General features: G+C 33.2%; 1 protein-coding gene across 1 annotated transcript; it reads left to right on the plus strand.

Moving 5' to 3' along the window:
* Positions 1 to 9,288: 9,288 nt before the first annotated feature.
* On the plus strand, positions 9,289 to 11,329 carry LOC116020859 (copper transport protein ATX1-like). The gene is made up of 3 exons (XM_031261414.1): positions 9,289 to 9,440; positions 10,359 to 10,434; positions 10,939 to 11,329. The coding sequence occupies exons 1-3, from the start codon at positions 9,432 to 9,434 to the stop codon at positions 11,115 to 11,117; spliced, it is 264 nt and encodes an 87-aa protein (XP_031117274.1). The 5' UTR covers positions 9,289 to 9,431; the 3' UTR covers positions 11,118 to 11,329.
* Positions 11,330 to 12,491: the final 1,162 nt, after the last annotated feature.

Genomic DNA, 12,491 nt, shown 5'->3' on the forward strand with positions numbered 1-12,491 from the left:
TATATATATATATATATATATATATATATATATATATATATATATATATATATATATATATATATATATATATATATATATATATATATATATATATATATATATATATCGGTAATCCTTAGGTGTGGTTGTGTAGTGAGAGGAGAGTAATTGATTTTGTCAAAATCAACGTCCAGGATTAACAATGTTTATAAAAAAAAATGTTATGTTAATTTGGTCATTTTCCATATGGGCCGGGTCAAACTTAAGGTGCGTAGGTCTTGTGCTTAAAGTGCGTTGTGTGCCTTCTTTAGGTGTGTGGTTTATGTACTTAGTGTGTGTAGGTGAGAACTTAAGGTGCATAAGTTCTGTGCTTAAGGTGCGTGGTTTCTGTGTGTAAGGTGAGGCAGTTCTTCAGTTAATAACTTAAGGTGTAAACTTAAGGTGCGTCAGTCTAAAGCGTTAGGTGCGTGATTTTTCTTCTTAAAGTGCATGGTTTTCCTTCTTAATGTGCGTTTTTGTATCACTTAAGGTGCGCCATTGTTATAAATTGAAGGTGCGCGATGTTAAAACTTAAGGTGCACCATTTTTAGCTTATGCTTCTTCGTTCCAAATGTGCGTTTTTTTTTTTAAAATTTTCATAGATTTGAGCTTTTGGTCTAGATTTGATCAACCGCTCAGATCTAACCGCATGACCGCACCTGGACCTCTTCCGCATCTGAACTCGTCCCTATATGTGTGTGTCTGTGTGTATGCGCGCGCGTGCACAGATCATATGTGAAGGAGTTCCAAAGTGAAAAATGCAAACTTGAACACTAAAATCTGCACTTTTCAAAATTTTCTAGGTTTTCACATTTATTATTAAAATATTACACAATTAGTATTAACATTTTGGATATTTTTTGAATACTACTAACTCTATTAGAATGCAGATAGTGACTGCACTGAGGCTCGAACCCACCACCTCCTGTATAAAGAGAAGGGTTTGATGCCTCTGGACCACAAGGTCCTTGGATATTTAGTATTAAAAGATTGCACTTGCAAAAATGTGAAAGTGCATTGCACTTAGGGTTTCGATTTTAGAGTTTATAACTGAGTTTTTGGTTTTATTTGGTTTTGACAATAGGGTATATTATTGCATATTTTAAGTGTTCAAGTTTGCAAAGTGAAGTTGACGATAATTATGAAAATGCTAGCGCATTTTTTTAAAAAAAATATTATATGATCCGTCCGACTTTTACAAATGTAAGGCTGAGATTTGTTTTTAGTTTTCTCTGGGGTGTGTTTTCATTGGATCTTAATGCCCAATACTTGTATTTAAATAATAAATTCAATGTATATCAATGCAAGATTATACATGAGAAGTTCATTATAGTTTGCATTAAAATTAATGTTTGCACATTCCTAAAAACAATTATCTAAATACTTATTGTAGTTGGTATGCTATTAGGAAGTAGATATCACTTTTGGTTGGAATTACTCTATGTTTTGTTAATTCGCTTTTGGATGTGTTTGTCATTGTCTTCGTCTTCATTGCTTGTCCAATTATTTTTATTAGTAGTGTTTTATGTGCAATTGCGTTACCGGTGGTCTAGTGCTAATTTGCAAAAAGACCATATTTGAATCTAAAAAGGTCAACATTATTATTCTTATTTTTGTGTGATTGTTATTTCAGTCTCATAATTATATTGGATTTAAAGGTGATGGCTTTGTTGTATGAGTTGCAATCACGAAAAGCGTAAGAAGAATGAATATGCATTACTTGCAAAAATTGAATGCTGAAAATATACGAAAAGAACTAATAGGGAACGAAAAAAAATCATATCATCAGTGTACCTCTTTCACTTATATCTGAGAAATGACTAACTTAAAATGGGCCAATAATGCACACTACCTTCAATATGATTTTCCCAAAAAAAATTTAAAAAAAAAAACTAAAAAAAAAACTTGAAGGCTCACAAAATTCTCTAACTCTGGAGGAATCAATCCTGAAATCTGGTTTGTATGAAGTTGCATTTGTACTAAACTTTTTGCATTTGACAAAACAAAGGGGATTGAACCAAAAACATTGTTGTTATTAAGCAAGAGCCACCACTTATCGAGATGGAATTGGTTGAAGAGGCAAGTAGTACGGGACAATTAATTGTCTTAAAAATCCAAGATCTTGGCTGTTGAGGCTCAACCAATTGCTATCACTCTCTCGTCTCCTACATTCGCTTCAATAAATTCTCCACAAGGTTGATGAAGTCACAGCAGATGCTGGCCAATTAGATGCAGTTGGTGACTTCGACATCGAAGAATCAATTTCCAGCTTGGATGAGTTTGGTAGTAGCATTAATTCCAGTTGAGTAAATATTCATGTTCTACATAATGTTAGTTATGTTGCTCAGTGGTAATCTGTATGTGGATTAAAGTCAGGTCTATGCAGCAAAAGCTTCATGAAATCATAAAATCATGAAAATTTTCTCTGTATTAATTATGCAATTATTTAGCTCTCATATGAGGATTTGTTCAAAACATTTCAGGTTGTGTGTGGTCTTTTGGTTCAAGAAAGTTTAATTTGCTTCATCAAAATATCCATTTTACTGTTATGAAGAATTAAATATGCAGACCCCAAAAGCAAGGTGATTCATTGACGCTTTTGTGTTATTGATGCATTGATTTCACTACAAAAATGGTAAAATTAGTGAAGCAGAAGGTGATGTTTAATTGATCAAATTGACAATAGGCAGACTTCAAACCAATGCTTAGAAAACTTTTGGCAACTCAGATCATCCAATATTGGAACTCTTACAATGTGCACCTGAATTTCAAGAAGAATATGTTAACTTCTTTTTTTGTTTTTTTTTTGTTTTTAGAGTAAATATGTTAACTTCTTGCTCATTTGTTTTGTCTCTCTCAATTTGTATGATTTCCCCCCCCCCCCCCCCTTTTTTGAAGGTTTTGATAAATGACACAATTACATATAAAAATGAAGATATTTTTGAAAGCAACTTACACCTTAAAATCTAATTAGTTTTGTTACATTAAAGAAATAGATGCATTGAATCCCTAACTTCATTCCCTTATACTAATATTTATAAAATTGACCCCGTCATGTTTTAGCTATTGATCATCCTAAATGAATGGATCAAATTAGTCCACACTTATCACGAGAAACCTAGTTCACATTTTTTCATGTTTTACGTACGTACATGCATGCATGCATACATACATACATACATACATACATACATACATATATATGTATGTATGTATGTATGCGAAACTCCTCCCCACATGAGAACTAAGGAGTAAGGACTAATATGAACCTTTGGTCTCAAGTTTGTGTATCGTCATGATTTTTTAGATTTATTAGATTATTTATTTTCATATAGTTATGGAAGGGTGAATTAGTAATTTTGTGCACATTTATAATCCTAATATTATTATTTTTCAATGTTATGCATGATTTTAGAAAGTATATTTTTGGAAGGATTGTGTACTTCCAATTCCATACGTGTGCACTTCATATTTCTTCAGTGTGCACTCTAGTATAGATTTGTATACATCTGTAAATGTGTGCACATGGGATTAAGATATGCGGTATGTGTGCACTGCATTGTAGTGTTTTGTGCATCCCAAGATTCTGTGTGTGCTTATATTTTAGTGTGCACATTTAATCCAAGTATGTTGGTTGTAGTGTGCACTGAATCGGGCATCATATGCAGTGTTGATTTGCTAATGTCCATGTCATCATTTATGTCAAGTCATTGTTTGTTGTTCTTGTCTTTGGATATATGTGCAAACATGTACTATTGTGTGTGCATTTACGTACCTTGTTGGGTTTTAAATATATGTGCTCGTGTTGGTTTTGTTTGTGCTCAAATTATCAACTCATTCATTAATATACACAAATTTGTATATATATGTGTGCATATATTTGTTAAACATGACCCACAATTCCCTATGTTATATAAAAAAAATATGTTTTATTGTGTGTTTACATAGAAAAAATTAAATTAAAGAAAAAAAAGATAATATACACCTATGAACTTATTTTGTTAGGTAGAAAAATATATTTATTTTGTTGTTGACTTACTTTTTTTTTTAATTTTAATATTAGGAGAGCTATTTTTAGGAACATAAAAAAATTAAATTAAATTAAATTTTAAAAAAAAAACAAAACAAAACAACAAAAGAAAAGAGTTGAGAACATATGTTTTCCAAGAATAGTGAGGGGGAGTTTGGTTTACGGAATCTTGGATTACCTCAGGTAATAGAATTACCTCCAGAAAGGTAATGTGAGATTTTGGGAATATAAGATTACCTTATGTGTTTGGTTTGGATTGTGGAATATAATATTACCTTTTTTGATTTAGGATTATATTTTAAGTTATATAGATCAATTTACTATAATGTCATCAATACTATATATATATATGAATGAATATTAATGCTTAAATATTAAAAAATAAATATATAAATATATACACATATATATTTAGTTATATAAACATATATTGATTTGTTATTATTATTATTATTATTATTATTATTATTATTATTATTAAATAAGGATTAGTTAACAATGACAAAGTTGGAATAATTCAAGGTAATCTATGGTTGTGTTTGGTTCGCAATTGCGAATCGGAATCGGAATGGGTATCAAATACTTGGTAATTGTAATGGATTTTGGTGAAAGTATTTTGTATGTTTGTTAGTAGGGTGGAATGAGAATGATCATTAATAGTTGGGGAAACGGTTGTAGAGGAAAGAATGAAACCCTTATTTTATTAGGAATGTATTTTGTAATTAAGGAATAATCAAAACTCATAGTAGTGATCTAAAAACATGTCAACCAAACAATAACGTAACAACGATTTTGATATCATTCCTGATATCTAAACCTGTCAACCAAACATACCCTAAGATTACCTAAGAAAATGGGGGTAATCAAATTACCGTGAAATATTAAAGTCACATTAGTTTTGAGGTAATATATCATTACTAGATAATCTCATAAATTGAACCAAATAAGATCAGTGATGGAGCTGCCCTGGGGGCAGTGGGGGCACCTGCCCCCACTCACCTCACCTCCACCCCATATATAGCTTTGTATGTGTATATGTATATATATATACCTGTTTTAGATATAAATATATAAAAACAGATGCATTAAACAAAGTGTAAGCTAGACAAGATGGTAGAATCATGTGTTGCTTTAGCAAAGGTCGTGTGTTTGAATCAAGTGTATGTAGGCTTTTTTTTAGTCTCAAGCCTGAGCCTACAGTTGGCCTGGCCTGAAACCTTTTTAAAAGCCTATTTAACATATAGGCCTTTAAGAAGGCTTCAAAATAGATCCTAAATAGGCTTTGAGCCTATTTAAATAGGCCTTGAACCTATTTAAGACCTACATTTTAAAGTCTTTTAAAGTATACCTGTAAAAAAAATTACAAAAAATAGGGATTTGGGTATTGGGAATTAGGGTTGTAAGTTATATATATATAATATATATATATATATATATATATATATAGGGTTGCTCCCATGAGTCCACATCCCCCATGAGTCCTGTGGACAACTGTGCTCCACTGATGTGGTGTTAAATTATGGCTAGGATTTAATTGGTTTTTGTTTTAAAATTATGGGCAGATTAATAGGGAGGGGTAATCACGTAACTGTTTTGTGCTTTTAAAATTAGTAAAATAATTTATTTTAATTACTCTTTTTTATTTAATCATAAATGAATATTGTTTATGGTTTTACATAGTCTTACGGCTGCGTAACGGATTGTTCACTCCGACTCATCTTTGATCGGCGATTGGTCGTTGGGGTGTTGCACAGTTGACCGTGATCACCGTGGATGGCATTTCTGGCGGCCGGTGATTTTTTCCGACGCCCCCTAATATGACTCTGAATTTCTTTTCGGCATGCCCATCCGTTGTGTGGTTCAACCATGTGAGTTTTAGGATGTGATATATCAATGTTTGGTTGGGTTATTATTGGGTTTTCCCTCTATGCGTTTGCCGTTCATGTAGTACCCCATCCGGCAAGTCCGTGCGCCGGTTTTTTAGTGTTAGGAGATCTGTGCATAGTGGTTAGACGAACTGTGCAAATCCTGTTGTATCTGTTTTGCATGTTACCATTGAGGCGACAGGCTTGGGCATAGGTGTGTTTTTTACTTTGTTGCGAGAGGTGCATGTCTGGTGCAACCTAAGGTATTTCACTGTGCTACTGGCTCATAGAGGCCACCTGTGCAGGTTTAATATACTGCACTTGTGCAACCTAAGGTATTTCACTGTGCACATGGACTCATATAATAAACAGAACTCATTTGAATAGAAGTTTATATATATATATATATATATATAGTGGGGTTAAATTATATATATATATATAAATATATTAGATATAAAATGTAATATATAATAATTAAATAAAAATATTATAGTATATATATAAATAGGTTAGGCCTGCGGGCTTGTAGGCTAGACTTTTAAATATAGGCCTAGGCCTATTTAACTAAATAGACTTCTAATTAGGCCTAGGCCTGGCCTTTTTATTAAATAGGCTAGGCCAGGCTAAGCCCTAAGTAGACCAAGCTGTAGGCCCCTATGAAGGGGTCTGGCCTATTCCTACCCCTACCTGTAGCTTCTATAGTGATTTTTTAATGTAATAGATTAATATGTGCGATTCCTGTAGCTTCTATAGTGATTTTTTTATGTAATAGATTAATATACACAAGATGTTAGGTTGACTAGTTGGTAGATATATTCTTGTTCTAAGAAAGGTTATGGCCTTATGGGGTTCAAATCCCTTATTGCTTCAAAAAAGTTTTATGAATTTTTTAATATATATATAATGAGATATGTAATTTATAATTTTTTTTCTATTTGAATTAATTTATCAAATTAATTATGTTTCATATTTTGTTATAAATATTTTTATAAAGTTTTGATATGTTTTATTTATCGCCTATATCCAACAATATTTATGATTATATTTCTTTAAGTATTTTTTCTTTTTTTTGTTTAATATTTCGCCCCCGCTAGAACAAATTCCTGAATACGTCCCTGAATAAAATAATATAATATTATTAAATTCAAATTACCTAAGTAATCTCAAATCACAAAGAACCAAAAATCCTTACGGACATCATACCTAGAGATCACTTTTTGATTGATTTGGGACCAAAAGAAAACTTTGACCAAGTATCCGAAGAGACCTTTGATAGGACCAGTCGACCAGATGGAGAAGGAATCTATTTTGTATCAGAAGAGTTTATCAACATTTTTTTATTGACCAAAAGAGTTTTGTAATACTAGTTTTATTATAAACTTTTGAACTTACACGAGAAAATAATTAACCCTTCAATTTTAAAAAATTATAATTAAACATTCAAACTTATCATTTTGATTCATCTAAATTTAATAGCCAGTTATTCACCGTAAATAATAAGTCATTAAGGTTCCGGCGACTAAACCCAATAAACTTGTGAATATTTATACCATTATTTTTTGTACTATCCAATTTATGGTGGTCTAGTGTACGTATTAAAACCATCCCTTATAAAATAATAATAATAATAATAATAATAATAATAATAAAATTATTTCTTGCAGCCAAGGACCTTGTGGTTTAGTGGCACAAAATTGCTCCCTTCTTTATATGGAAGGTTGTGGGTTCAATCCATCCTTCAATGGAGGCGATATTAATTTTACTGCATTGTGATATAGTCAATAGTATTCAACTAAAAAAAATTACTTCTTGTCCTAAAATTTTATTCAACCTAACATATAATAATTAATTCACTTTCAAATAATAGAATCCTTTATTGCCAAAGACCTTATGGTCTAGTGACACCCCGTTGCACCTCACATGGAAGGAGGCAATATTGGCTCTTTGTGCTTCATTTGGTTGAGAAAGTAGCTATGAACAGATACTACATTCGGTTGCACCCCACATGGAAGGGGGCAATATTGGCTCTTTGTGCTTCATTTGGTTGAGAAAGTAGTTATGAACATATACTACATTGTAACAGAGTCAATAGTATTCAAAAAAATATAATCCTTTATTAAATAATTAAATTATAACACCTAAACAGCTAAACACACCTAAAATACATGTAAATGTGGCTGTACTTGACGAAAGACCTGGAAATCTGGAATGGTAGTACCAAATCCATCATGTACTGCAATACTACATTGTACTGCAATAACATTAAAGTTTGGTCCAACTACAATACCCACCCACCTACCAGAAATCAAGCTTAGCTTTGACAAGATTGCTTAACAGAATTTCAATCTGGGATCAACACAAATAAAACAGGCAATCTTTTAATTATCCAGAACAATAATATAATTTTGTAATTTTTAATTTTTACCCAATTTAATTTCATCAATAAAGTCACAAAACGAAAATATTTTACTACGATCTTGTGATCTTGTGGTCTAGTGGCACCCAGTTACACCCCCATATGATTCAAGTCTCAGCACAGTCAATGCTGACTCTTTGTGCTTTAGTAGGTTGAGAAAGTAATTATGAACAGAAAAACATTTTACTATGAGGCCAAATTTTTATACCTATTGACCCAGTTTAATTTGAGTGAATGGCCGTTCATTCTTGTCTTTTAAAGGTATCTTCTACAGTTAGGGCATGTTCATTACACCTCGTGATCTAACCCAATTTTTTTTGGGTCACACTTGTGTGAGACCGTCTCACGGATCCTTATTCGTGAGACGGGTCGGGTCGGGTCATAGCACCATGCAAATCTCATACTTATATCCTCAAATATAACACTAATCAAAAATACAATTTTTGTTACTTATAAGATAAAAAGTAATACATTTTTCATAATAAGTAATATTGACAAGTGTCTCTCACTTATAAGGGCAAATATAATACTTTTGAGGAAAAATGTAATACTTTAAAATCGAAATGTAAAAGTATTGTATTTTCCCTTAAAAGTATTACATTTACCCTAATAAGTAACAAAAATGTTATTCCTGATTAGTATTACATTTGAGCATATAAGTATGACATTTGTGCATATAAGTGTTACATTTGCACATTGACCCGACCCGACCCGACCCGTCTCATGGTGAGACGGTCTCACACAAATTTTTGCCATTTTTTTTAATATACCTATTGAATAACCCCTCACGACAACCGTCTCCTCTTAGGTTGTACATGTTTGAAAATCTGTCCACAGAGGAATTGATTATTGTAAATTTGATAAATTCAATTGGTGTTTCTTCCAGAAGTTGTGTAATTTTGGATCATAATTAGCTTTATATCATTATGCATCGAAAGAAATTAAAATAATAACTTAAATAAAATGGGAAAATATTTTATTTTTTGCCTCGCCTACTATAAATATTAAATACAGACCACATTAGCCAATCATCCTTCTCCGCAAGAAACACAAAAATCTCCGCATTTTCTTTTTCCTTTCAATCCGATTTGTCACCATGTCTCAGGTACTCTCTTCTATTCTAAAATTCATCAAATCTTGCTTGATATTGTTTGGGGTTTAACAAATTGCAGTTTTGATTAGCTTGAATTCTCATACTTTGCATGATTATGTTGAATCTTGAATTTGGGTATTGCTTTTTATACAAAAAGTTGGGATCTTTACATGGATTAGATCAATTAATTGCCAAGAAATTTCTGGATCCCAGTTTCATGTATTTTTGTTGCTTGTTATTTGTCCAGATAGGATTTGAATGCTATTTTGATGATTTCCTTGCTATTTCAGATGCCTAGATAATGCTAAATTGTTTCAAAATTGAACTTCAATCCTTTGAAGCTTCTTAATAAGTTCAAAAACCTTTGCCCTTTCAATAGTGTACATGTTCAGCGTAATGGTATACATAATGTTTTCAGTGTGAAAAAAATGAAGAAGAAGAAGAAATGTTATTATTGGACTTTGAACATAGGAATATATTGATTTAGGGCCACCTTTTTATTTGAGAGAGGATGAAATTGGGAAAGAACTAAACAAAAATGCAGTTTAAGTGGCACATGTTTTTTTGGAGTAACGAGGGAAACTCGCAGCCACTACCCGAGAGTGTACACGGGTAAACCCTGCCTTATAACCTAGGTTGTCCATAGTTGACTGGCTCAAATGAAAGCAGGGATTCGAACTCGTGACCTTGTGGTTACAAGTTTGTATCCGTAGCCAACTTGGTTGGGTTACCCCGTGGCACATGCTTTGGAGTCTGGAAGCATTCAGAGGTTCAGGATTAAACAACATTATGATTTGTTAGACCTATTGTCTGAAGTATTAGATTATGTGCAATGTTGATGTGGTTGTGTGTTTTAGAACTAGAACCAGAACTTCCATGCCCAATCCATTTGAGACGTACTAAATCTTTCTTTGTTCATGATTAATGCAGACTGTTGTTCTCAAGGTTGGCATGTCATGCCAGGGCTGTGTCGGGGCTGTCAACAGGGTTTTGGGGAAGATGGAAGGTATCTATCTTACCCGCTTTTCATCAATACTATATTGCAGGGAGATTCTGTGCTATATGTTCTAAGATGTCTGTCTTTAAAGTATCAATACTTTGATCCTTAAAATGCCTTTAACCTCGAATCTTTATTTAAGTTGAAATTTAATTGACCCAATTTACACAAATTGGAGGGACTATTATAACAAGATTATTGCGCATTATAGACACTATACAAGCCAGTTTCTGTCAAGCCATCGGCTCTACTGTTTGCAGCCAAAATTTTAATCTTACTATGGTTTAATGAACTAGGAAGACGAGCACGCCCAAATAGATGCCTTTGATAGTGAGTTATTGACATTGGCCAAAAAGGCCTTTCAAGTGAATATCTTATCACATAACGAAAATAATTACTATTATTGTTTCGGTATGCTAGCTGTAATGTTTATCTATCTATTCAGCCAGGTGTAACAAATAATGCATTCTCGATCTCATGCTCGCTCACCTTAGCTTGCTAAACTATGTTCAGGTGTAGAGTCATTTGACATTGATTTGAAGGAGCAAAAAGTGACGGTGAAGGGTAATGTGAAGCCAGAGGATGTTCTCCAGACGGTTTCAAAAACTGGAAAGAAAACGTCATTCTGGGAAGCGGAAGCACCAGCTGGAACTGAAACAAAGCCGAATTCGGAAGCTGTTCCCACTGCTTGATATAATCATCCCATCGCGGTGACTAAAAGCTTTTAAAACTATATATGTATGTTCATGGTCCATGCGCTTATTGGCTTTGTGACGAAGGTATCTGTACTACAATTGATGTTTAACCAAAAATAATTCATAGTTTCTTATGATGTTTTACAAATGCTCTGGAGATTCTTAAGAAAGTCATTTCTCTTATATATGTACTACTATGCTTTCCTTTCCTTGCTTCATTACTAAATCTTGGCATTTTGAAGGACTTGAAACCAGAAACTGAACTGTGATTGGGAAATGGCCAAAACAACCCCCCTTCCCATCCCTATTTGGTTACTGTCCATGTTTTCGATCTCCAGAAAGGGAGGGTGTGTTGTGTTCATGTTTATGGAAAAGAAAACAAAATGTGTTTACTAACCATAGAAAATTTTCAGTGTTGGTAGAGAACGAAAATTCGAGAATATGTTGTTCATATAAGAAATATTGATTTTTCCCTGTCATTGATATGCCTTTAGGCTCATATATATACAATATTGGGCAACGGTCATATGCCTAAAATAAGGTAATAATCTACAATATTCTAAGACTAATATTGTTTACATATTTATCTAATTCCTATATACTAATAATATTTTCTATACTCTAATACACCCCCGTAGTCTAAGCGGGAGGTTTATGCACGTTGAGACTATCTCGAAAGTCATCAAAGAGTTGTTGTGGAAGCCCTTTAGTGAAAATATCGGCAATTTGATAGCGTGAAGGAATGTGTAAGACACGTACTTGACCTCGAGCGACTTTTTCATGAATAAAATGTATATCCATTTCAATATGTTTCGTGCGTTGATGTTGAACCGGATTGCCGGAAAGATAAATCGCACTAATATTGTCACAATAAACCAAGGTTGATTTTGTAACTGGGCAATGAAGCTCCAAAAGTAAGTTTCGGATCCAACAAGATTCAGAGACAACATTAGCCACTCCGCGGTATTCTGCCTCAGCACTTGATCGGGATAAAGTAGGTTGTCTTTTTGCAGACCATGATATCAAGTTATCCCCAAGATATACACAATAGCCAGAAGTAGATCTTCTAGTATCCAGACATCCGCCCCAATCTGCGTCGGTGAATGATACGAGCTTGCTAATTGAAGATGGGTAAATATGAAGACCGAATTCAAGAGTACCTTGTATGTAGCGAATTATTCTTTTCAATGCCATCATGTGTTGGGTTCTTGGGTCGTGCATAAATAGGCAAACTTGTTGAACGGCATAAGAAATGTCTGGTCTTGTAAAAGTTAAATATTGTAGGGCACCAGCGAGACTACGATATTCAGTTGGGTCATGATAGGGATTACCTGAAGAGATGCTGAGCTTTGCTTTCGTGTCTACTGGTGT

This window comes from Ipomoea triloba, chromosome 5, assembly GCF_003576645.1.
Source record: "Ipomoea triloba cultivar NCNSP0323 chromosome 5, ASM357664v1".
In the NCBI taxonomy this organism is placed as follows: Eukaryota; Viridiplantae; Streptophyta; class Magnoliopsida; order Solanales; family Convolvulaceae; genus Ipomoea; species Ipomoea triloba.